Source organism: Dipteris shenzhenensis, chromosome 14 (genome assembly GCF_047967505.1).
Source record: "Dipteris shenzhenensis isolate YYH24624 ecotype China chromosome 14, Dip_SZ_1.0, whole genome shotgun sequence".
NCBI classification, from domain to species: domain Eukaryota; kingdom Viridiplantae; phylum Streptophyta; class Polypodiopsida; order Gleicheniales; family Dipteridaceae; genus Dipteris; species Dipteris shenzhenensis.
Window position 1 is genome coordinate 6,101,546 of NC_141609.1, and position 26,616 is coordinate 6,128,161.

A 26,616-nucleotide genomic window follows, 5' to 3' on the forward strand; every position below is an offset into this window, starting at 1 on the left:
CGTAGAGAGCTCAAATAGGCATGCCACGTGGAGGGGCTAAGGAAGGGCTTTCGAGATCACCACGTGGCACCCTTCTCTTAAGAAATATATAGAGAGAGAGAGAAGATACAGAAGAGAGACAGATAGAGATAGAGATAGAGAAGGAGCTTTGCTCTACAAAAGTGATATCCCAAGTGCCATGTGCTTAAGTGCATGAAGAAAATGAGGATGGAAGTTTGAAAAAGTGGAAAGGAAGAAGAAAAGGTGAATTGCCATGTGCTTTAAGTGGAGGAAGAAGAAAATGAGGATGGAAGTTTGAAAAAGTTAGGTCAATGAGAATAAGAAGGAAGCATATAAAGTGGAGCTTTATGTGTGTGTCTATAAAGGTTCGTCTTCTTCATAGTTAGGGCTCTCCTTGTAGAGATATATATTTACAAGAGAGTTGAACTGAGCAATGGCTGTTTCCGCCATAGCCATTTCTCCGTTACCATCTCCTCCTCGTCTCCATGCCTGCCTCCATCGCCCCTCCCTCCATGCCTCCTCCCCCTCCATGGCCTCCCTCCGCCCCCGCTTTGCCCGCCTTCTGACCCCCCTCCTCCCTCCCCACCCCCCTCGCCCCCTCTCCTCCCTCGCCTTTGCTGTCTGGAAGCAGGACGTCCTCTTCGCTGAAGCTCCCGTCTCCTCCGTCGATCAGATCGCCCAACAGCTCTTCCACCTCTCCCTTGACATCTCCGGTAACCCTGAATTGATGGCCGGTCACACCAAACCTGGCCAGTTTGTCCAAGTTAGGGTGGGGGACAGTAAGCCGGCTTTCTTGGCCATTGCTTCTCCCCCCAAGACGGCCGCTTCGGGATCGTTGGAGTTCCTCATTAAGTACGTGGAGGGAGCGACCGCAGGTTTGCTCTGTGAGCTTCGAAAAGGCAACAGGGTTGAATTGAGTCAAGTCATGGGTAATGGATTCCCTGTGGAACGATTGTCTCCTGCGGATGAGTTTTCCACAGTGCTCCTGTTCGCGACTGGATCTGGTATAAGGTATCTTGCAGTCTTTGCTGGCCCTCCGCTCTCTTTTGGACGATTGCCGTTTAGGAAGATGTATGCTCCAGCGTATTTTGGTTTGGCTTATGTGAGATTATTGTCCAGGACAGTCCTGTTCGATCACTAATAGAAGCTGGCTTTGACGCACACAAGAGGCCTGACGTCAGACTGTACTATGGTACGAGGAACTTGCAAAAGATGGCATATCAGGTACAAGTCTATGTTGTTGGTGCAATCTAGATTTTGCATATACAAGTTATGTCTGGTGGTTGTGCCCACCTTGTGATATGTCTTTTTACTAATGTTAGGACAAATTCAAAGCATGGGAGGCATTGGGGGTAAAAATTGTGCCTGTGTTATCCCAACCTGGTGAAGACTGGACTGGTGAACGAGGTTATGTTCAGGTATTTTCTCCTTTTGCTTATTGTCCGGCCGTTTTTTCGTTTGGTTAGGCTTCTTGTTGCCATGACTTTCCTTTGGTACTGTTAAAACGGATTTGCTATTTTTAGGGAACTCGACAAAAAATTTGGCTTTGTTTTACAAAGGATTGGTGCCTATTGCCTTTCTATACTCAGTGTCAAAATCATAGGACCGCATGTTGGCTTCTCCTTTACTTGGTTGACAAGTTGGGCTGCACAATTCAAAAATTTGTGTGTTCTATAATCAGTTTGACGTTGATTTTTCTTCCATACAGGTAGTGTGTTAGAAAATGAAATCCCACCAGAGGGTATCTCGTAGTGGAAGGCTAATAGATGGGCCCAAGAATTACACACGGAAGCGTTTCACCATGGAATCGAGCTTCATCAACATATGTGTGTACTTTAGAACCATTCATGTGTGCGCAAGCTAGCAAATAGACTGTGCTCAAAGACAAATATAGAATATATTTTTGTTTGTCGAAAACCTGGACAAGATACAATACCAAAAGGTTCTTCTACTATAGATGTGGATTGGCTGCTTCAAGTGATATTGAATGGGGGCCCAAGTGTTCCCTTTTATAGGCCCAAGGGCCTTGCAAATAGCCGACCCAGTAGGGGGATGAAACCTGGGGATGAAATCGACTCCCTGGTCGACTTTTCGATCTGTAGCACGCGACTTGGTTGGTGGCTCCAACCAGCCCAACAAGGCCCTATAAAAGAGTAAGGGGCCTGCCCCATTTAGTCCTTTTACGCCCCACTTTGTTGTTGCACTAGTTTTGCCTCCTGCCAGGTCCTCTCCAGCCCCGTACAGTGTTGTACCTTGCTCCGTACTCTCGTTGATGTCAGCACCACCTGTCTTGGGCTTGCATCTCTGGGCAGTTCTTTATCCAGCTAGTCTTCGATGGCCACGTGGCATATCCGCAATCCTTCTGCTCTCCATGGAGACTCATAAGTTCCTAGTACCCTTCTTGGCTTGTTGCCCACATGGCAGTCCATGTGCTGCCCATGTGGCAGCCCCCTCTCTTTGTTTTTATCTTTGGGTGTGTTGCCCACATGGCATCCAATCAGGTGCCCATGTCGCAACCCTAACCCTAGGTCTACCTCCCCTACGCTCTCCTCATTTAGGGGCTTGCAAATGGGGAGGTGTATTTCCAACACCCCCTCTCATTGACCCATTTTGGCCCGATCCCAATCGGTTGGTGAAGATGCTCAAGTAGCTCTCGTATCGTAGCCCTCCAGAACACTTCGGCGTTGTGACTTGTCATAGTCTTCTCCTAGCTTTTCAAACCAGCAGCTCTTGCTCTGCCAAGTCCGGTTCCGCTTTCGCACACCAGTTGGTACACAAGTCCATCTTTGGTAGCACGTGATGGCACCTCCACCTTCAATCACGAACCCGCCTCCGAACTCGAGCTCTCTAGGTACCAGCATCCTCCCACTATTCCCCTTTGATGGGTGGACAGCTTGAAGTCCTCTAGACACCAAACTCTCATGGTTTGTTTCAATCCGTCCTCCATCTGGCTAGGTTTGACCAAACAACATACCTGAGATAGCATATCCCAAGCACAAATCTAGATTACTTGGAACGTCAAGCTCCAACTGTGGTTTTGTATTTTTGTCCCCCTCTAAGTCACAGCCTCTTTTTGGCTTGAGTCCTCGGGTCCTGTCGAAGAATCCTTATCTGCTTTAGTAACACATGTCACAAACCAAGCACCCATATGACTCCGGGCACTCGTCAGTGTCCATCACCTTCACAAAGGATCTTGACTCCTCTTCTGATCAATCCTCAATGTCTGACATTTTGACAGTCATACCGGGGTCCACATATCTAATCTCAGCAGCACTCGGAGTAGTTTTGTTGTCACCAGCCGAGTTGACTCCTTTGACTTTGAGTTGGCACCCTTCTTCTTTTTGCAATCTTTCACAAAACGTTCTAGTACAGCTTTGGCTCGAGGTCCAAGATTCTTGCCTCATTGTCGAGCTCATACATACCCCTCAATGTCATCCAGGCCTTGAAAGAAGTGTTCACCATCTGAATACGAGGCAGCACCATATCCATCCAAAGGATCTCTTCCAGCTTGCTGTCTGGAAAGCCAGCCTAGGTGGGCTGCCACTCTAGCTCTGTCTGCAGCTCCTTCAGGGTCACCTTCACGTCATGAGTATAGGCCCAAGCCTGCCCCTTCTGCTGCTCCTGTCTGCTGTGGTTTGGCTGCTCCAAGTGATATTGAATAAGGGCCCAAATGTCCCCTTTTTTAGGCCCCAAGGGCGCTGCAAATAGTCGACCCAGTAGGGGGATGAAACTGACCCCCCTTGGCCGACTTCTGGGTCGGTAGCAGCCGACCTGGTTCTCTGGCTCCAACCAGCCCAACCAGGCCCTAAAAAAGGGCAAGGGGCCTGCTCCCTTCAGCCCTTTTACTCGCCTCTTCAACCCACTTTGCTGCTGCATCAGTTCTGCCTCTTGCCAGGCCATCTCCAGCCCTGGACAGCCTTGTGCCCTGTGCCGTACTCTCGCTGATGTCAGCACTCCCTGTCCCAGGCCTGCATCTCTTGGTAGCTCTTTATCCAGTCAGTCTTTGTTGGCCACGTGGCATACCCGCAGTCCTTCTGCCCTCCATGGAGCCTCATAACTGCCTGGTACCCTTCTTGACCTGCTGCCCATGTGGCAGCCCCCTCTCTTTGTTTTTCTTTCCGGGTGTGTTGCCCACATGGCATCCAATCGGATGCCCATGTGGCAACCCTAACCCTAGGTCCACTCTCCTCACGCTCTCCTCATTTGGGGGCTTACAAATGGGGAGGTGACCACTATATTTCCAACATCATGAGTAGGAGGGCCCACATTTATTGCTTGCAAAAGCTATTACACCATGCCTCTGGCCAAGGATAGTCCCCATGCCTTTCCCACTAGCATCTGCCTCCACAATTCATGGTTGAGAAATCAGGGCATACCAACACAGGGGCATGAGTCAATGCAATTTTCAGGTCTTCAAAAATTGAGTTGTGCCATTCCCTCACACCTTTCACTTTTGCTTGGTCTACCTGAATCTCATCTCTTCTTACAATGTGCCCCAAGTATTTTGCCATAATTTACATCAGCTGGATTCTCTCGACTTCTAGGTCAGTGCCTCTGTTTCATGCATTTGACCAAGCCAAAGCATGCTTGAAGGATAACCGGTGTAAGGAGGAGAGGATAGACCTCCAGCCCTAGATAGAGCATCCCACCCCCAGTTGACCCCCCCGGGTCCAGATAGGACCGTCCCAGTTTCACTCGACCTCTCTTCTTGAGAGGCCCCTCAGAGTCATCAACCGGCCCCCTAGGAGAAGGAGAAGGGAGGCATCCTTAGGGGATTTGGAGTGGATAGTGGTGTGAAGCAAAAAAAAGAGATGGAGGTGACACTGTAGGAAGAAGGATGGGATGACTAAGTCTCAGGCAAAGGTGGATCCCCTAGGTTCGACCTCATCCTGCCCCCCTCCCACTTTGGCTCTAGAATTTTTTACTCCCCCACCACTATACCCTCTCTTCCCACCGCCAGGCCTAGCTTATAAGTTTATCAAAATGTCCCTCTCAATTGGCATGCAGATAACACTTATAATGTAGACTTACAATGTAGAGGACACTTACAAGGTTGGTTGAGAGGAAGCTTATTGCTCGAGATTCGTTGAAGACAATCCTTCCACCAAGCAAGGGGCTTATTGAGAAGCCATAAATGATTTGCATGATCTTGAATCCATGGCTGTGGTAATAAAAGATGATAAGTGTTCTTAATAGAAAGATCAGGAAATGAAAATGAAGAATAGCTTGGGAGTGCTCTATCAAACTTCTAGTCCAAAAGTGGAATAGGTTGCAACGTTTAGAAAGGGTATGCAGCATGCCAAACAAGCCTGTGATGTATATCTAGGCAAAACTGCCTTTTGGATCGTAGAAAAGGGAGGACGCAGCCTTGACCATCCACTACATCATCCATCGAAAATCCCCAGATGGTGTTACCAGGATCCGGAGGTCTACCTGACCAATGCAAACGATCCAAAAGTTGTTGCCAATCATGTATGAGGTGAGTAGAGAAAGCATAGGTGGGAATCCAACCCTTGGAAACGATTGAAAATAACATCTGCAATAGCCGGAATCCAGTTGCCAAAAGCATCTGTGCGGATAGAGGTAACCATACAGGAAAGCATAATAGTCCAAGGCTGATGTTGTTAAAAAAATGTAGTCAAGAGCATAGCCTTGCGAGCCAACATGTGAATGTGAATATTGAAAATGTTGAGGCTTCCATGCATCCTGGTCGAACAAACATAATTGGACTTAAGGAGACGAAGGGCGTTGCGATCATGTTCGGTTCACCATAGGCATTTCATAATTTTAGTGATAAATTTTTTAATATCCAAAGGAGACCAAGGAATGAGCGGTATATAGAACTAACACAAACCATGAGAAGAGATTGCACAGTTCGAAGACGTACATGTAGTGGCCAAGTAGATAATTTTTACTAATCTAGCTTATGAAATAGCTTTTGTAGCACCCAAAGTCTCTCTTGTGGCAAAGAAATATGCCAACCAATAGAATAAACCAAATGACTCACCACTTGATCAAGAGGAAGCAAAGACCACAACAGACGATGCCAATAATCACAGTCACGCCAAGGCAAAAGTTTCAATTTTGCCAAAATTTACTTTCAGCCCAGTTGCAAGGCAAAAAAAAATCCAAGGCTTGGATGAGACGCCTAACATCATCCTCCGAGTTCCGCAAAAAAAAGGAGTTGTCATCAGCATAAGCTTGGTTGACAAAAGGATTGCCTCCAGGAAACTCAATACTATGCAAACGTTGCTGTGAAACCAAGGCAACCATATGCATCAATAGTGGATGTGTAGCTATCGCAAAAAGCAGGGCACTAAGAGGACAGCCTTGCCTAACAGAATGAGGCAAAGTCCAAGAAGAAGAAAGGGCAGAAGATAGTGTTGCATACTGGGACCCAAGCCCAACTATTGCATGGCAATAAAATCCCATTTATCGTGTCAAAGGCTTTGTCAAAAGCAATCCGCATATCCGCATAGTTAAAACATCCTATTGAGTCTATTTGGATATTTTAATGCCTATGTAGGCATTTGCAATATTGTCCATGCAAGGCACGAAACCATATTGAGCAGGGTACAAAGCCATACATAGAAAATGAGATATCCCCATAACCAACACTTTAGAGACCTACATATAAACGACAGGCATCAATATGATTGGCCTCCAATCGGAGAGATATTGACATGGGCTCTTTTGTGGTCAAACACAACAGCCAAGGAAGGCAAAGAGATGGAGAGCCAAGCATTATTGATCATATGCAAAAGAATAGGGCTGAGTTGATCCCAAAATTCAGCAAAAAATTCAAATGTAATGTCATCTTAACCTAGGGATTTAGAGTGCCCCAACTTGGATAAAGCCGCTTTCAATTCTAGATCTTTGAAAGGCATCTCCAACTTATCCGCATCGTCTTGAGAGAGGATTGATTCGTAACATGGCGAAGAAAAACATTTCAAGCATCAATCTCTACATGTGACATAGAAGGAGGGCTTCAAAGGTATCGGAAAAGTACGTATGCACTACATCATCAAGTTGATGCCTATTAGTATGAAGAATTTTGAAGAAAGCCTAGGATAAGCAGCCTATTTTGCGTGGTTTTGTGGCAAGAACACATCTGCCGTTTTCTCAGCTTGTGATGATCATTTTCAGGCAAGCATTGGCTCCTTGTAAGAAATCCTAGATTTACTATATTTAGAAATGTGCTAAGGAACAGAAAGGAGATTGAAATAGCAGAGAACAAGAAATAATTGTATTGCTTGAATGTCTGTAGGGTATCTGTTGTGTGTGTCATTCATACAATTGGGCCTCTCTTATATAGAGAGTGAAGAGTCACACATGAAAAGGTGTGTACTCCAAAGTGTGTGTGCATGAAGAGGTGTGTACCCTTTGTGAAGGGTGTGACCCTTGATGAGAGGGTACATTACAATAGAAATGTCTCTTCAATAGAGTGTCTCTTGTGAAGGGTTGTGCCTCATAGGAAGTGTCCCGTCGAAAGGGCAAGGGTTGTGCCTCATAGGAAGTGTCCCGTTGAAAGGGCATACCCTTCCACAAGTGTCCATTCATCAAACCATCCATAAGTCTAGAAATAGAGAAAGGAATACGTCACTGATCGTGACATCTCCTCCCACTCAAAATAAGACCTTGGTGGAGATAATGAACTGATGTAGAAAATATCACTATAAATTCTGAAAATACTGCTGTAAAATGTCAGGGTACTGCTGTAAGTCTTCATCAGATTGCCAAGTAGCGTCGGAGTCGTCCAGATCTCACCAAAGAACAAGGAATTCCGTGATAAGTCGATGTCGAGTCTCTCGCTGTCGATGGTCCAGAATACGTCCAGGAATAAGGAGAACATAATCGTCTTTGATTTCTGGGACATAAGCACTTGCAGGAGGAACTGCTTCATCGCCTGGAATGTACGTCTTTAGCCAAGAAATATGAAATGTTGGATGGATTTTACCCCATGATGGTGGTAATTCCAATTTGTAACTTAAAGGTGAATTTTTCTTGACGATCCGGAAAGGTCCATAGTATCTTGGTTGTAACTTAGGAAACACAGACTTAACCGTCTTATAGCGATGTGGGGCTACAAATAATAGCACCATGTCACCAGTGTCAAATTCCAGGTGACGTCTATGTTTGTTGGCAGACCGTTGATACCGCTCTTGCGCTTTTCGCATATGATCCTTGACTTGGAGTAGAATGTCTTGCATTTCTTGAACCAGTTGATCAGCTAGGGCCACTCGATGTTGAAGTACAAAATTCGTTGGTACGATCGGAGTGTCCATAAGCTGCTTGGAATGGAGTCATGCTAATGACACTATGGAAAGAGTTATTATAAGCAAACTCAAGGAGTGGTAGATACTCTTCCCAAGTTGCTAGGCGTGACTGAATATAATGTCGAAGCATTTCTTCCAGAACTTGGTTGACTCTTTCAGTCTGGCCATCTGATTATGGGTGGTAGGCTGAACTGAACAGTAGAGTTGTACCCAAAGATTCGAACAGTGAAATCCAAAAGTGACTGGTAAACTTAGGATCTCTGTCGGATATGATATTCTTGGGCAATCCATGGTGTCGGAAGATGTGTTGTATGAAGAGTTTGGCTATGTCCGGAGCTTGGGCATTGCTTTTGCAAGCAACAAAGTGTGCCATTTTGGACAATCGATCAACAATTACCATAATGTGAGTGTTACCTCTGGAGAATCGTGGTAGTGTTGTAATGAAATCCATGGAAATACTTTCCCACCTTTCAGTTGGAACTGGAAGAGGTTGAAGAAGTCCTGTTGGAAGTCGTCGGCTTGCTTTCATTTGTTGACAAGATAAGCAAGATGTAACCATGTTGATGACGTCGCTTTTCATTTGAGGCCAGTAGTATGTTGCACTGAGTAACCGATAAGTCTTGTTGATGCCTAGATGGGCAGCATAAGGAACTACATGATGCTCTTTTAACAAAAGACGTCGAACATCCTTGTCATGTGGTACACAGACGCGATCTTGATAGTACAGAAGGTCGTCCGTATAAGAATAGGAAGAGAAAATCTTTTGTTTGGAAGTCGAAGGTTGATCTTTTGAAAGAACCTGTACTGCTGTGCCGAAGTCTTTATCATTGAAATACTTCCCTTTGAATGAATTCGGAACATCCACAGATAATGTAGAGATTACCATAGCTGATGCTAGAGGTATACTGTTGAGAGCATCTGCAACTACATTGCGTAGTCTTGGAATGTACTCAATGGTCATGTGAAAGTTGGCTAGAAACTCAACCTAGCGTGCTTGACGAGCGTTCATGACTGGCTGAGTAAAGATATACTTTAGAGAGTGATGGTCTGTCTTAACCACAGAGTCGGCTCCCATGAGATAATGTTTCCAAGAGCGATAAGCATGTACAATGGCAAGAAACTCCTTATCATAAACTGGGTATCGGGTTTGGATATCAGAATGTTTATGGCTGTCAAAAGCAATAACTCTGTCTTCTTGCATCAAGACTGCTCCTGTAGCGATGTCGGAAGCGTCGGTCATGATCTCAAATGGAAGGTTTGGGTCAGCAATAGCCATAATTGGTGTGGTAGTGAGTGCTTGCTTGATTTGTTGGAAACTATACTCTGTTTCGGGAAGCCACTGAAAAACTGCTGTGCTTTTCAATAATTCGGACATAGGAGCTGCGATTTCGGAAAACTGATAGACCTTTGTATGGTAGAAGTTTGCCAATCCGAGAAAAGAGCGGACATCATGAACATTCTTAGGAGTAGGCCAGTTTCGGATTACCTCGACCTTCTTGGGATCCACAGAGATGCCTTGAGCTGAAATAACATGTCCCAAATATTCGAGTTGGGTTTTGAAGAACTCACTCTTCTCAATGTTGATGTAGAGAGAATTTGCGCGGAGAACTTCAAAAACTCGGTGAAGATGTTGTTTGTGCTCATGTAGGGATCTGCTGAAAACGAGGATGTCATCGAGGTAAACGATGACGAACTTATCGAGGTAAGGCCTGAAGATTCACTTATTCTTTTTTTCCACAAGTAGTACAGGAGATCCGAAAGGGCTGCGACTGGGCCGAATGTGACCTTTGTCGAGTAGTTCGGTGACCTGTCTTTGGATTTCTTCATTTTGAGTGTAAGAAACCCGATAAGGAGGTTTCGACGGTGGATTACTGCTGGGAATAAGTTCGATTGGGTGATCCACTGGTCGTCGAGGTGGTAAATGCTTTGGCAATTCCTGTGGAAAAATATCCAGGTAAGGTTGGAAAAAAGGTTGGGTGAGGTATTCAGGAGGATCCTTTGTTGGTGTCTCCTCGACTGCCGTAACCAACAGAAGTGAAGTCTTTACTTGACGTTCACGAACCCACTTCTTTACTTGTAGGGCAGAGGCAACTGGGGTTGAAGGAGAGTCCCTAGAACCAGTTAGCTCAATAAGTTTTCCCTAGTGGACAAACTGGATAGTATGGCTGCGAAAACTGATTGATGGATCATAGTCATAGAGCCACTGTTGTCCAAGTATGACATCGTACCGAGAAAGAGGCATGATGTCGAAGTTTAACTTGTCCGTATAATGTTGGATGCGAAAAGACAAGTTTTTGATCCTGGTGTTGCACAAGAAAGTAGTTCCATTTGCGAGTTCAATCTGATAGTCCATGAGACTAGGACTGGTGGTCAATCGAAGTTTGTCGACCATAGAACTAGCTAGGAAATTATGAGAGCAGCCACTGTCGATGAGGATAGTGACCGTTGTTCCACGAATCGATCCTTGAACACAAAGTACTTGAGTGGCCAGAAAAGGTTCGGGGTTGCTGGGAAGGCTCAGGTGGATGGTATTCGCCATTCGAACAGCTTTGCCTTTCTTGTCTTGTGTTGGGGTAGCATCTTCTGTCTGGGAAGTGCTAGCTTCCATATTGGAATTTTGCTTTGGTCACTTGGGACAATCGAACCATCTATGGTCGCCTGTACAGATGATACAAAGTCCTTTTGTGCTGGAGTTGTTCTTCTTGTTAGTGGCCGCACCTTTATGTTGGGGATGTCGGTAATGACTTTGTGAAGAAGAAGAGGCGCGATCCTTGGAGGAGTGCTTCTGTTGGAATCCAACATATGATTTTTGAGTCTTCTGGGGATCTTGAGACTGTCGTTGACCTTGATTACCGGAGTTTTTTCGAAACCTGGTGTTATCTTGAGGGCGAGCACCTTTGGCCATAGTAGAGTTCTGTGTGCGATTAGCATTCTGCTTCCCTGTGTTTTGGAAATCTGTAATGCGCTCTGCGTAAGCAATAGCGCCAGCTGTGGTGGTGATGTTTGCTTTAAGGACATCAATGCGTAACGAGGGATTTAGGCCTGAGATGAAAGCATGAAGGCGATCATCCTCAGTTAAACCATCAATCTCCAGCACCAATGTGGTGAACTGAGAGATGTAGGAAGACAGGGAGCCCGTTTGCTCCAACTGTCGGAGTTTTGAACGTGCTTGGAATCCGCATTGGTAGGTATGAACTGCTTACGAAGCACGTGTTCAAAACGTTCCCATGTTAACACACTTTTGCCGTCCTTTAAGCGTCTTTGCCACCATAGAAAAGCTGTATCCTTGAGGAGGGAGGTTGCCAAGGCAATCTTTTTGCCTTCAGTGAGGTCAACAGTATCAAAATACACGCGCATTTTTGCGAGCCATTGGTCAACTGTTCGGCGATTGCGTTGACCAGTGAAGGCTTCTGGAAGTTTGATGTCAAGTCTTTTAGTTTTGGAAGCTTGAAGTAAACGGCAGAGGGCACGCAGTTCAGTGTTTTCTACCTCTGGTGGGAATGAATCCGCATAGTCGTCTGGTTGTGTCACGTCATCCTCTGTATGTGTGGTACTGCGAGAATCTTGAAGTTGTTGGACTTTCTGGACCAATTCGGAGATGCTGTCCTGAAGCTTGGAAATTTGAAGTTGCAGTAGTGTTTCGCCTTGTACGTTGACTTCAGGGGTCTTTTTTGGACTTGAGTCTTTGATCTTTGGAGAGGCTTCAGGTGAGCGTTGCGACATATCGGAGATCCCTGTGAGAAAAGCGCGAACTTGCGCTCTAGTTTGTACCATTCCTGGAAGAGGATTCGGGCTGCTCCTTGAGGTTGCTCATGTTGGAGGAGGCCGGCGAGGCAGGATGGAACCCACCCGTGGAACTCTGGTAAAGGAGGTCCTGTCTGAGGTAACACTGGTGATGCCGAAAGTGGTGTTACTCTCGTGAGAGGACATGAGTAGGTTGCAGAGTCCACGGATCTGAGAAAAAATAAGGAGCTGATGTCGGAAGTGGAGGATATCTAGGAGAAGGAGTGCCTTCAGAGTGTAAATGCGGTCTTGGAGAAGGTACAACCTGTATAGGAGCACATCTGGGAGCTGAAAGAGGTGGAGAGTACCTTGGAGATGCTGAAGGTGAGGGGTAAAAGTCTCTCCAAAGATGGACAGCAAACTCTTGAGGAATATCGGGTTCTGGGTATCTTCGTGTCTTGTGGACAACCTGTACTGTGCTGAGGAAGTAATGTAAATGAGGTGCCTCACGCAGAAGATATAGGATGTGGTCCAAATTACTAGGAGGGCACGTGACACAGAAGACCCAAGATGCAAAAGCTCCGAAATGGGCTGGTTGTGCAATCTGAACACGATATTGTGTGGTAGATGATGCCTAAGGTGTCCTTGAAATGCTGGGTGAATTACCAGGGGTTTCCATGCTTTAAGGGAGCGTCTTTCATTTGCTGTAATTTGATAATGACAAGAGAATCCTTAAAAGCAGAATGGAAAGACTCCACCTGGCAATGATTTAATCTGCCAAATTGTTGCGTAGGAGATTGCAGATGTGGGCCTGGTATTTAACAGGCTGTCTTCATCGCGATAGGAGGCTGAAACTGCTGCTGATCTGGCAGGAAAATGTAGCGAACTAAGGAGAGCAGGCTATCAATGGCGCAACAGGCTGCAGGTACCCGATTCTGGATCACAATAGGGGCTGGCGCACCAGGCTGCTGCTGTCATGGGAGACTGGCGAAACAGAAAAAGGGCTGGCGAGGCTGGTGTGGCACACGTTGCAGGCTGGAAAGGAGCAGGGCTGCAAGGGCAAGGAAACTGGCAGCGAAAAAGGCGAGGGCTGGCAGCGAAAATGGCATGTCTGGCAGCAAGATGGTGCGTGAAAACTGGCAGCAAGCTGGCGTGGGCTGGCAGTGAGATGGTGAGGCCAAGGCGGGCAGCGAACCTGTGCGGGCTGGCAGCGATATGGCGAGGGCTGAGGCGGGCAGCGAACCTGTGCGGCTGGCAGCGAGATGGTGAGGGCTGAGGCGGGCAGACCCTGCGTGGGCTGCTAACGAAATGGCGTCGGCTGAGGCGGGCTGCTGCTGCATGGAAATCCGTACGGTGCATGCAAATCCGTACGGAACGTCAAAGAGGTGCGCCCCTTTTTCGTTGGGGGCTGCCTAAGGTTGGGTGGTTGCTCAAAAATTAAATGGTGGGTTTAATTAACCCTAGGGTAGCTAGGGTAAACCTAAGGTTTGGGGCTGGGTTTTCCATTTTAACCCCTCTAGGTACCCTTTTATAGGTGCTTGGTGCCTAAAAGGTGTGCCTATTCGAAGGGGTGTGACCCTTGGAATAGGTGCACCTTTTCATGAAGGGGTGTCCCCCTGTTTTTAAAAGGGGTGTCCCTACATGAATAGGTGTGTCCTTTTGTCCACGAGGGGGTGTGTCCCTTGAATGAGGAGTCGAGGCTCTTCATCAAAAGGTGTGTCCGATGGTGGAAAAGGTGCGTCCCTTGGTTTTGGGACAGCCCAAGCACTTGTAAAGACACGATTTTTGTCATGTTCATTCACATCAACTCGTGATGTGTGGGAGATGAAGAGGCCATATATGACTTTAGGCAGGGTTGGCGCTAAAAATTTTTACGCTCATCCTCTCCATCTCTTCCATGCACAATGTGCACGGATATCCTTCTAGCGGAAAAGATGTATCAGATCGGCGCTAGAAGGTGGGGGGCATTTCCTACAGACAGGAGCGAATTTGGCTCTGATACCACTGTAAGAAATCCTAGATTTACTATATTTAGAAATGCGCTAAGGAACAGAAAGGAGACTGAAATAGCAGAGAACAAGGAATAATTGTATTGCTTGAATGTCTGTAGGGTATCTGTTGTGTGTGTCATTCATACAATTGGGCCTCTTTGATATATAGAGTGAAGAGTCACATATGAAAAGGTGTGTACTCCAAAGTGTGTGTGCATGAAGAGGTGTGTACCCCTACATTACAATAGAAATGTCTCTTCAATAGAGTGTCTCTTGTGAAGGGTTGTGCCTCATAGGAAGTGTCCCGGCGAAAGGGCAAGGGTTGTGCCTCATAGGAAGTGTCCCGCCGAAAGGGCATACCCTTCCACAAGTGTCCATTCATCAAACCATCCATAAGTCTAGAAATAGAGAAAGGAATACGTCACAGATCGTGACACTCCTTGAAAAGTAGATTGGTCTTCCATGAACAGCTGGCACTGCTGCGTCACAGGAGTAAGATGCTGAATCAAGGCCTTTGCTTGCACCACTTTGTGACACAGGTCACCTAACATCTATCATATTCTTTAATAAGATCTTGCATGCCCCTCGCGAAATGGTCCCATGCCCAATCTGCATCAATGGCAGTATGCAAAAAAAGTCGACGAATGAGAGCCTTGACCATCACTTGAAAGGCATGGTGCTTCAGATAAGAATCCTGACCAGTAGAAATCTCTTGTGAGGCGGCTGCCCATTAGTCATTGGAAGACCGAAATTCAAGGTCATATGGAACGGAAAGTGTTTAAATAAACGCAGCGTATAATCTAAGTGTATGTCATAGGTAAAAGCATCAAATTGTTTCACATGGAGCATGTACCATCGATCCAAGCAGCCCAAAAGCCTTATGATGAAAAGTGAATCCAGCTGTATCAGGCATGAGATGCTGCCATAAATCGCATGCATGAAAAGAGTCAAACATAAATGTCCAGGCATCCTTTTCCCTTTGCATCATATGAGAACGATGAGTACTATTGTCATGAATGCCAGGAGAATTATTAAAAGCTCCACATGAAAATCCAAGCAGCCCAAAAGTCTTATGATGAAAAGTGAATCCAGCAGTATCAGGCATGAGATGGTGCCATAAATCGCATGCACGCAAAGAGTCAAAATAAATGTCCAGGCATCCTTTTCCCTTTGCAGCATATGAGAACGATGAGTACTATTGTCATGAATGCCAGGAGAATTATAAAAACCTCCACATATGAAGGTATATCCCCCACCAACTCCCCCCCCAACCCCCTGATACTCTGCCAACTTATGCCACATTTCAGTCCACACTGCAGAAGTAGAAGAGGCATAAATCGGGCAAATTCATAACTATTCCCATTCTATGTGCATTTGATAACAAGCAAACGACCATGTGGCTGCAAATCATGATAGACCAGCATGGACGACCTGTTGGAAATGGAGGAAAGACTCTCTCTAACCTCTCAACCTATGCGGAATAGGAACAGCTCTGTCTCACACTCAGTGATGCAGTCCACACTTATACCTCACACAAAGAACAGAGTATGCAAGAGAGAGAACTCATTCTTCCACCAAGGAGCGTTCAGTAGAGCTGCTGTCCCTGCCCTTTGTGGCCTGCCATGCAGCCCTCCATGCTGCTGTCCTGCTGCATATCCTGCAGCCCATAACAGTCCCCCATTATCCCTCCCTCTCACAATCATATGCCCCCCCATATCTTCCTCACAGGTGGGGGACATTGACTTCCAACACCCCCTCTCAATGCTGCGGGCTGATCCCCATGAGAAAGATTGTCGGCGGTTGGACGATACATCAGCTTAATATCATTGATGATGAGCGCCCGTGGAAATGGTAGTAGACTTCAATGTGCTTTGCCCTTGCATTAAACATTGGGTTCTTCGCGATGGCAATGCAACTTTGGTTGTCGCACGTAACCACCATCGCCTTCTCTTGAGTCACGTCCATATCCTCAAGAATCCAAGTGAGCCACAACGTTTCACATGTTGCATTGCAAGCAGCTTGGTACTGCGCCTCTATAGAAGAAAGGGCATTGACGGTTGTTTCTTGTTCAGCCAAGAGATGGTCTCTAATGCAAGCTCAAAACAATACCCTGAAGTCAAACGCTTGGTGTTACTGTCGCTGCCCAAATTGAGTCAGAGAATCCGCCTAACTCAATTCTTGTGGTGTATGTAATCCCGTATGTGCAAGTAGCCTTCAGATGCCTCAGCACTTGTAGACTTGCCTTCTAGTGATTCTCCTTGGGTTTTGCAAAAATCTGACACAAGAGCCCAACGGCAAAGGAGGTGCTCGACCTGGTGTTGGTTAGATAAAGCAACTACCCACCAATCGTCGATACTTAATGGCATCTACCAGATTTGAAGAGTTCTGTAGAAGAAAGGGTTGTTTCTTGTTCAACCAAGAGATGGTCCCTGATGGAAGCTTAAAACAATACCGTGAAGTCGAACGCTTGGTGTTACTGTCGCCTGCCCGAACAGTCACAGAATCCGCCTAACTCAATTCTTGTGGTGTATGTAATCCCGTATGTGCAAGTAGCCTTCAGATTCCTCAGCACTTGTAGACCTGCCTTGTAGTGATTCTCCTTGGGTTTTGCAAAAATTTGACACGAGCCCAACGGCAAAGGAGGTGCTCGACTTGTTGGTTGGATAAAGCAACAACTCACCAATCGTCGATACTAATGGCATCTACCAGATCTGAAGAGTTATGAATACTCGACTTTTGCTCGACACTCCATTGGTTATCACAGCCTCCTTGCAGTCCTCCATCTCGAATTGCTTCAGTATCTCTCAACAGTATTTCTCCCGCCAGATGAAAATGCTATCCTTGTTCTGCTTGACCTCAATCCCAAGGAAGTAGTGGAGAGACCCCAAGTCGTCATCTCGAACTCCTTCATGAGCAGCCTCTTGACCTGAGAGATCATATCGTCCACGTATAGGATCAAGACCAGCCTTTGTCCCCCCTCTGGAAAGAAATAGAGATTTGCGTCTGATGGATTTCGATTCGACCCGAGTAAGATGCGACCAACGCATGCTCTTGGGGCATGTTTTAGCCCGTATAACACCTTCTTTAGTTTGCATACCTTTGAAGCGGACCCTAGAACTTGAAAGCAAGGTGGCTGATCCACATATACCTCCTCCTCCAAGATTTTGTTCAAGAATGCTGGCTTGACGTCCATCTGAAATATGGACCAACCGTGATGAACAACCAAGGTGATCACTGCCCGAATAGTGACCATATGGGATGTCGGGCAAAGGTCTTGTCGAAGTCAAGTCCCTCTGACTGAGCATAGCCTTTCACCACCAATCTAGCTTTATAATTCTCCAAAGCTCCCATGAGACTTGAACTTAAGCTTGTACAACCCACTTATTACCAATTACCTAATGTTTGTAGTGTCTGTCCACAAGGTCCCATGTGTCATTTTTCATAATAGCATCCATCTCTGCCTTCACAGCTTGCCACTGCGGTATACCTTTCGCCTCCTCAAAGGTCCTTGGCTCGTCGATTTGAGCCTCCATGGTGAAGTTGGTTGAGGGTGTAGACACATTGTGTCGAGATCGTCACCTCTAGAACTTGTCTTGGGAATGTTCGTGACTCGAGATTCCTGCAAGGTCATTAGACCTATGTAGTACAAGATTAGGGTTTCCACAAGTCTTGATGATATGGCAGTGCCATGTGGTACGTCAAAAACTTTCTTAACTCATCTTGGCTATAAGCTAAATGGTATTTTATTAAATAAAAAGCTACCATTGGCTGGTCCAATACTGATACTAGTACATTAAAACCGAGCATTAGTACTCTCTCCCTTAGACTAGCTGCTGATTTTTAGTGCAAATATAAGTCACTGTGATGCAAGCTTTTAAAAAATTGAAATTGCACTTCAATGTGGCTCGTCCTTGCATGGAACGTTATTTTTGCCAAACATATATTGCTTTTGTAATCTCAAACACAGCAGTACTGACATTTTATGGCCCCAATTTCTTCGAGAAGAAGCCTGAAGTCCTCAACCATGAGGCTTCACATACTTCCTGGCTACCTTCTGTAAAACCACAAAGATCAATATCATCACCTCTATGAGCTTCCTATATAAAGTGGCATTCACCAAAGCTAATCACGTCAAGCCATGAGAGTGTTAAAAGGCTTATTCTCATGTGAAACTTTTTCAAACTATTTTTTGGATGTTTCCTTGGAGAGAGGCTGTCACACTTCAACGCCCAAAAAATAGCACTTCAACGCCCAAAAAATAGCACAGAAGTCCCAAATCTGTCATTTCAACATATCATTTTGTCCAATTATGATTATATTATCAACATGTAGATCCAAGTTGCGGCCTGTTGGTATTGCGATAATTCTTTCTATCTTAAATGGTGCGTTGCCCTATTAGCTAGATTTAGATTTAGATGCTCGTTTGGGAGAGACTAAAATGAAATCGTTTAGACTTCACAAGCAGTTGTAGCTTGAATGAAGAGATTTGGACTACTTTTTGATTAGTCTTCTCCTTTAGTGCTAGCCTTTGTCATGGCTGAGTTTGCCCTTCACCTCCGGAGTGCCGACAGAAACTCAGTACAAAGACTTTGTATAAATGGATGCTCAAGTATGTGTGGGTGTGGGGATTTGTATGTGTGAGAGCATACTTTTATACTATGGTCTACACCCACTGTTGGGCGCTGATGACGTCAGTGGGGTTGTCATAGTAGCTAGTCCCTGCTATGCGTGATGGAGTTTATGGTTTTGAATCTTATGAGTGACTCTCGTGAGATTGAAACTGCACTATGTTGTGTTTTTAGAGGATGAGTTTGGGAATGTTCCTGGATTCATCTCGGTATATGTAGAACAAGAAGCACTATATCTTCACCTTTTCTTAAGGATTAGAGATGTGGATCTGCAAAATTTTTGCTCATCCCTTTTTAAAGAAAGTGCTGAATCGATCTATCCTGGAAAACCGAGCTGTGGGTCTCTATTTCAAGCCATAGAGAGCCTGCTTGTGTACTGTATGGAGCTATGCTCTCTAAATTTCCTTTCCACTTTTTAGTTTTGATTTGGCCTTCTCTTCTATGTCCCTTCTCTCTCTCTCCCCCCCCCCCCTCTCTCTCTCTCCCCCCCCCCCTCTCAGTTGTTCGTTCCTTATTTCAAAAAATTACTCAATTTGTAAGAGTGGATTACGTGCAGCCTGGGAAGGTCATTTTTTTGATGGATCATTTCAATGCAAAAATGTATGCAGGCTGCTTTTGCAAAGTCAAAAGAGATTTCTGATCCCCTTCAGACCGGTGCAGTTTTATGTGGGCATAAAGGAATGGCAGAGGTAACAGATTTGTGATGTGACTCCCATTATGCTCTGCTGTGCGAAGTTTAGGTTGCACTTCACTTAAATTTACTCTGGCATGCAGGATATCACTTCTATCCTGCTTGCAGAAGGCGTAAAGCAGGATAAGATTTTAAAGAATTTTTAAGGGATGCTGGTCAATTCATGGTAAGGGATGCTGGTCAATTTTTCATTTGGTTTGATTTTTTGGCGATTCTGCCCTGCCAAGTTTTACATGGAATCGGCAGTTGTTTGAATTGTTAAGAAGACCCTGATCCTGATGTTACTGCATTACCTTGTGATACCATTCGCAGTATGAATAGACTGTGGAACTATTGAGAAACTAAGTCATTTTCAAAGGATAATTGCTGGTTTGTAAAGTCAAGCTGTGGTTGGCTTGCATGGGATAGCTCATATAAGCCTATTGAGACATTTTGCGCTGATGTGTCTCTGTGATGCAAAATTTAGTAATCCAAGTTTGCAACGTTGAAGCTGCTGACAGTTGCTCCCCATTTCATGGGTTGGAGTGTTAGTCTGTAGTTGACACTGTTTGTGAACAGATGCAGATTAATGGCAGATGCTGAGAGACACTGGCTGAACTTGGTGGAGAGCTTTAATTTTCTTTTGACACATTTAGCAAAGTAATTTAAGCTTTTATTGTTTTATTGGACTTATTCTAGTTTTACAAAGGTATATTTTATTGTTTTGTTGGATGTGTAAGGGAAGAATGGTTTTTCCTCACATGGAAGATGCCTCTAACTGAATGAAGCACTGTTTTGAGTTCCTTAGAACTATGTCTAGGTGTCGTGGGATTTCATGCACCAGACTTGCCAAAAAAATAATGTTCAATACCAGAGTGCAATGTGCATGGTGCTTGACACCTTGGGATCCCTTCTAGAGTTGTTTTTGGGGACTGATGCAGATGCTACAAGGGCTTATGTGAGGCAAGTTCGCAGGCCTGCATGTCTGGACTAAGGGCTGGTTATGTATGCCCAGCCATGGAGGGTGGGATGACCTGGTAACAAGAGGCGTGCATGTCTGGACTAGGGGCTGGTTATGGTCAGCCTACTGCAGGGAGAGAGTCAGCTCTGACCAGTGTTTTCTTAAAGGTGAATTTTAGAAAATGAGGAGCTCATTTGGGTTTGAGACACAAAGATGTGCGACCATGGCATTATTATTATTATTATTATTATTTGAAAAATCTTTTGATTTGCGAAATCCAAAGCGGGTCATTTAGCATATCATGCTGTCAGCCATTTGAAGGTGCAGCCCTGGCATGCCTCCTGGTCATTGCTCTGCATCTAATCAGGGCTACCGTGACCCCTGTTGGGCGGGACCCGACTTTCAACAGGGAGGGGATGTCCCCAAGTGTGATCTGTGTGTCAACCCTTTGTTTGAGTTGTCGGGTCATAGGCTCCGGGTCACGGTCATGTCGAGGCCTCGTCTCGTGGGTGTCCATGTGATGTGGTTGGGAAAACACTGTGATAGAGCTCTGAGAGGGATCGGCCAAGGAAGAAGTCTCCTCCTGTCTCCGAGCTCGAAGTGTCCTCTCGCGGTGTCTGAGTGCCTCATGAACGAAACTTGCCAAACATCGCTAGTTTGGGTAGGAGATGAATCGGGTTAAAATCCCATAGCTCTCTCTGGAGAGGCAGTAGAAATGTCCGCAGATCTGATAGTAAATAGGACACTTGAAGATGAAGTGCTCCTATTTCTCCACCTCTTGCATGTCACACAAAGTACATATGGGCCTCTCCCTGGGTAGTCGCTCTACTTTGCTGCTCTCGATATGAAGTCTGTGTGAAGAGACCCGGAACTATCCTTAGTGAGTGGGGTGCAATCCCCATATCCCTTGACTCGGTACAGATATGTGATGACTTGAAATGCAGCATCTAGATGTAATGAGGTGACCCAAACTCCGTCCGAATGATCTGGTGAGGAACGGATGGCTTACCACGGATCATCCGTGATAACATGAGAACCTGTAGTTGCTCCACCCTGGCCCACTCTGTATCCGAGAAGTCTACCCTCCAGCATGGATTGCCATACATCCCTATTGGTCGGACCAAAGAGTCAAAAAGCAATCCTTTGGTCCGTGGATCTTGAAAGTGAGAGCGGAAGCATTGCCTCTCTAGTCTGGCCAATGAAGCATATCCTCTGCTGAAGCGTGCCTCCATCACGGGTCTCATAGTGACGATGGGTCCGAAAAAGACAACCCCAAGATAAGCGTATGATGAAACTGCCTCAATAGGTGGCCCATCAAATGCGAATTGCTTCTGGCGCATGATGGCTCGAGATGTATTGAAGATCATAACCTTGGTTTTGCCTTGGTTGAGCTTCAAATCATGAGACTCTCAAAAGGATTGTAGTGCATCAAGGTGTCTCTAGAGCCCCTCTGCTGAGGAAGACAACAGAGCCACGTCATCTGCGTAAAGCAATATCTAGATCAGTGTGCCCGCAAGAGAGCAACCTACCCCCCCATTGTGTCTGCATCACTGTCTCAAGCTCGTCAATGTAGAGGAGTATGTGTCATAATCGGTGAGAACTGAAGTGGGAGATGAAGAGAGAGACGAAAGAGATGATGTCAGTGACAACCCCTCTATCCCAGGGTGGGATGGAGCAAATGATGTCATGGGTATGGGTATATCACTCCCAGTAGCTTTCGGTTGTAGCGTGTGTTCACATCCTCAAGTTTCAATTGTGTTTGTTTCTTGGTTTTGACGTCGTCTTTCTTGGCGGATTTATCCGTATCTTTGCCACCTTTCCCCGTTCTTTTTGGCTAATCCCGTCTTCGGTGCAGGTGTCAGTGCAGGAGCGAGAGCGGGAGCATGAGCATGAGTCTCTCCCCATGGTGAGAGGCACACCCAGTCCCCGGGGCTGAAAAAGAAGAGGAAGTGAGAGGCTGTGGGAGAGCGGGAGAGCTCGACGGACGGGGCTGCACGTCGAGGCGGATGGAGCAAGGTTGAGTAATGCTGCAACATAGGGGGGGTTGTGGGTTGGAGCGGAATGGCGAAGGGGTAGGGCAAGGAGGTAGCGTAGGGGAGGGCTATGGATTGGAGCGGAATGGGGAAGGGGCAGAGTGGGGAGGCCGTAGGCTGGAGTGAGTAGGAGAGAGATGAGGGGGTCGGAGGCGGGTAGGAGGGATGCGAGTGCAGGGTGCAGCAAGGCGGAGGGGTGGGGCTGCAAGAGGTTGCGCAGCTAGGCAGCGCAGTGGTTGGAGGAGCCGTCAAGAAGGGTGGAGGTGGAGCGGTGGGTAGAGAGGGGTGGTCGAGGTGCACGCAGAGTGGCGGAGCAACGGGCAGCGAGCCGAGTGGAGCAGGCAGCGAGCAGAGAGCAGGGCGGGCAGAGAGTAGGGCAGGGCAAGGCAAGGCTAGGCGGAGGGGAGGCTAGAGAGAGAGAGAGAGAGGTCTTAATGTCTTTCGAAGAGAGGTCTTAATGTCTTCGAAAGACACAATATCAGAGAGAGAGAGAGAGAGAGAGAGAGAGAGAGAGAGAGAGAGAGAGAGAGGTAGGTCTTAATGTCTTCGAAAGACACAATATCAGAGTGACACAAGCCTCAATGGGTTGTGGCAAAGGTCTCACTAAGGCCCTTTGCTGAGAAATAAACTAAACTAATCTCAAATCTCCAAAAAATAAACTCAAAGTCCATAGCTAGGGACAAATAGCTAAATCAGACTGAGAGGAGTCAGAAGACATAGCCAGGTACCATAGTAGCTCTCCTTTGAGGAGCAAAGATGTCTCGTATCAGTCTGTCTGGTTGTCTTACGTCGTCTCATGTTGTGGCAAGGGCGTCGTCTAAGTATCCAATGGGCCATGTTAACAGTGAAGCCTCTAGTTTGGTGATCTCCACTGAGTAGGGTTGTGATGGGCTGAACCTCCATCGTGCGTGCTTTGGTTTGCTGTTGCATCGTATGTGGCTCTTGGTGGTTGCGTATCTCCTCCTTGTCGTCTTGTCTCATTGACCCATACTGTCTTGATGTCATCGATGTCCTCTTGCTCTATCCCAACATGCCCGAGGACAGTCTCAAGTGTGTAGAAATCTAGAACAGGTCGTTGGGCTCTGTCTACGTCTCTTGTGGTGCTATCCTCTCTTGCTCTGTGATTTGGCGCAGTAGGATCTCTCTACGTCGCATTATCCCCACCAATGCAAATCTGGTCCTGAAAGTAAATGAGTCAGGAGAGAGGCCAAATCCATGTCCCTCTTGGAAGAGGTAGTGATAGAATCCTCAGATCTCGTAGTAGATCGGACATGTACATAGCAAATACTCCTCCGTCTCTATCTCCCCCAAGGTGCTCAATCTGCAAATCCGCATCTCCTTGGGTGTACTTGTGGCTCTCCTTACCTCAATCCTCAGCTAATGAATGGGATGAGACCCGTATATGTCCAATCTCAATCTTGAGTCGTGTGAAACGTGTCTATCCCCGAGATACTGGGGTCTGATGATCACTCCATCCTCCAATATTCTCAAGAAATGGATGTGATGGAATCGGATTTTGGTGGGGAACTCGTGCAAGAGTCCCCTCCCCAAGCCCATGACGTATAGAGCTGGAGAGTTCAAACCGTATAATATGGTTGATGTCATCTCGTGAGACCAGGTGATCAAGAGCATCTAAGCTCTATTGAAAGGAGGGAGACAATCCATCTGAATGCCCTGTTTGTTAAACCATCTAGAAATGCGTGCATAACAAGCCATACGAATTCTAACTCTCGGTTAGTCGTATGGATGACCCCAGTGTCACTCCCGGTAGCCGTCCTCTAGGCAAAGCTCAAACCCTGTGAAGATAATGTGGGGGTTAAAGGTCACTGTGCCTTTACTCTGGTTATGTACAATACTCAAACAGATATATAAATGAATGAAAAAGAAGATTAGGGTTATTCTGCACCCACCAAAACTTGTGTGGCTCTCTGTTTCTCTCTTCCTCTTTCGTTCTTGCTTCCGTTGAGAGCACTCTCAACTGGTATCAAAGCTCGGGTGATCTAGCTGAGCGTGCGTGAATGCTTGAAGCTCAGCAGCTCTGTGGGAGGAAGGAGAAGCTCTGTGGGAAGCTTTGTGGGTGACTTTACTTGCATCCGAGTGTGTAGAGACCTTGGAGGAACTTTTGGAAAAGTCACTTTGGTTTTGCGAAGTGGTTTTGAGAGCCTGTTAAGTGTTTTTAAAGACAAAGTCATTTTTTAAGCTTTTTCCTATTCCGTTCGATGACAGAGACTCCATATTGACTTGTAGAGGCAACTATTGCTTGCTTTTGGTGTCCACTTTACTTCAGGAGCTTGGAAACATCTTCATTCTTAAATCTGGGATCATTTCATTGGATTTTTGACTCACTGTGTCAGTTTCTGCGTTTTTTTTTTCGGGTGTTGGAACTCAAGTTTGGAGCAACCATTTGTAGATCTGTCAGTTCCGGTGGACTCAGGAGGTCCTAAAACTTCTATGTTGCTCATCATTCACACTTCGGTGGAGTTTACAAACAGCTCTGTTTCCAAAAACGTTTTTCAGTCCGTATGTTGGATCCAGTGATTGAGACCACGGTTTTCAAAACCGTCTGTCCCATTGCGTGGCACAGTTTCTTCCACAAATCTTCCGTAGTCTGCTCATTTACTACTGTGAAATAAATTGACTCTACAAGATGAACTCTAATAGTAGATTTTGCTAATGCATCCAACTCATTCCAATCATCCTTAGACATATTTACAGGCTAAGCTTCAATCCCTGCCAAGGGTTTAATCTGCTTCTTTTGAATAAGCACATCCCTTATTTGTTCTTTCCACAAAGAAAAGTTTGTCCCATCAAACTTTTTAATGCTAAAAAACTTCTTTTCAAACATGGAAGAGGATGCCATGATGCAAATGAAGCAAAAATCCCAAATGCTAGTACCTACAAGAGAGAATCACACCAAATACCAGGTGCACCCAAATGTGTATGCCACAATAGAGTGAAATATCACCAAAACTCATGTCTCAAAGCATCTGACTCATGTGCATATACTATGCATCCATATAAGCAAATCTGGCCCAAAAGAAAATACCAACTGCAATGGCAATCCAAAATGCCAATAAGTGCCAAATGACTCAAGCATAAACACCGTCCACTGACATATGCATTAATAATATCTCATCCAAGAAAGCATAGCACTATCAGTGCATCACCTGCAATGTGTCAAAGCTGTCCCTCGGCATAAAATAGCATCCATGTGCAAAGCGGCCATAACAATAGCATCCCACAAGGCAATTTGGGCCTATCAACACCTCCAATAAAAACCGCAACGCATCCAAATGGCCTATAAATCATCCACTGCAACCCAATGCATACCACGAATGAGCGCACTGCTCAAACTGCAACCAAAGTGATCTGCATAAGGTATGCTCAAGAAATCATAGTCCCATGGTAATGACCGCTACTGAAAATAGAACTTGAGATGCCTCAAAACATGGGCGCCATTACATAATCGGACTCGGCAAGAAAATCTGCAAATATATCTCTTGTGTCGGAACTTCAAAATCCCAACCGATGAGTGAGAAATGAGAGTCAACACTTATCCACTGCCATGTGACATAAATCTAAGGTTTCAAAACCTTAGATAAAAAATGCATAACAGAGAGACGAAATCGAATACACAGAGATCTATAAGTCTGAAAATCCTCCACCGAATCGCGTAAGAACTGACAAGTAGGGTTTTTGGGCATCCGACAGTTTCTTCTCATTCTGAAATTCAGATTCTCATCTCTCTCTCTCTCTCTCTCTCTCTCTCTCAAATGGGAAGAAAGAAAGGAGAAGAATGGGAATTTGTGGAGACATTGAAGCCTTTGGGAAAGGGACAGTTCACTTGTAAATGCAAGTACTACCCTCACAGATGGGGTGGAGGACCTACCTGCATAAGAGCACACTTTCTTGGGACGACAGGCCTTGGGGTTGATCCTTGCTCCTCCCTCCTGAAAATGTGAAAGACACTTGCAGAAGGTTGCAAGCAAAGGCAAAAAGAAAAAAATTTGTAGAAGAGCTTGATGCAGATGTGGTTGATTTGGGAGATGCCTGGGAGAGTGGTGCTGCAAGTGCAAGTGCATCTACGCATGAACCAAAAAATAAGAAACAAAAGGTGACCCATGGAGCCTTGGCCAAGGCATGGGAGTCCTAGGCACGGAAGGATGCCCACATTGCTCTTTGGCGCTTTTTCTTTGCAGAGGACATTCCTCATTGGAAGGTGAGGAGTCCATATTTTGGGAAATGGTCCGTGCAATTGGCCAAGTTGGGCCTAGCTTTAAGCCTTCATCCTACAAATCCTTGCACACTTCGGAGTTGAAAAAGGAGGTGGTATG

The 26,616-nt window shown here is 45.9% G+C and overlaps 1 protein-coding gene across 1 annotated transcript in view; it reads left to right on the forward strand.

The window, feature by feature from the left end:
- The first annotated feature begins 370 nt into the window (after positions 1 to 370).
- LOC147894117 (fruit protein pKIWI502-like) overlaps positions 371 to 26,616 on the forward strand; it is a 31,516-nt gene continuing 5,270 nt past the window's right edge. Inside the window, exons 1-5 of the mRNA XM_087384734.1 lie at positions 371 to 1,011; positions 1,125 to 1,224; positions 1,323 to 1,418; positions 19,227 to 19,307; positions 19,393 to 19,475. Of these exons, the coding sequence (XP_087240860.1) occupies positions 434 to 1,011; positions 1,125 to 1,224; positions 1,323 to 1,418; positions 19,227 to 19,307; positions 19,393 to 19,455 (918 nt within the window). The 5' untranslated portion in view covers positions 371 to 433 and the 3' untranslated portion in view covers positions 19,456 to 19,475. The remainder of the gene's footprint in view (positions 1,012 to 1,124; positions 1,225 to 1,322; positions 1,419 to 19,226; positions 19,308 to 19,392; positions 19,476 to 26,616) is intronic.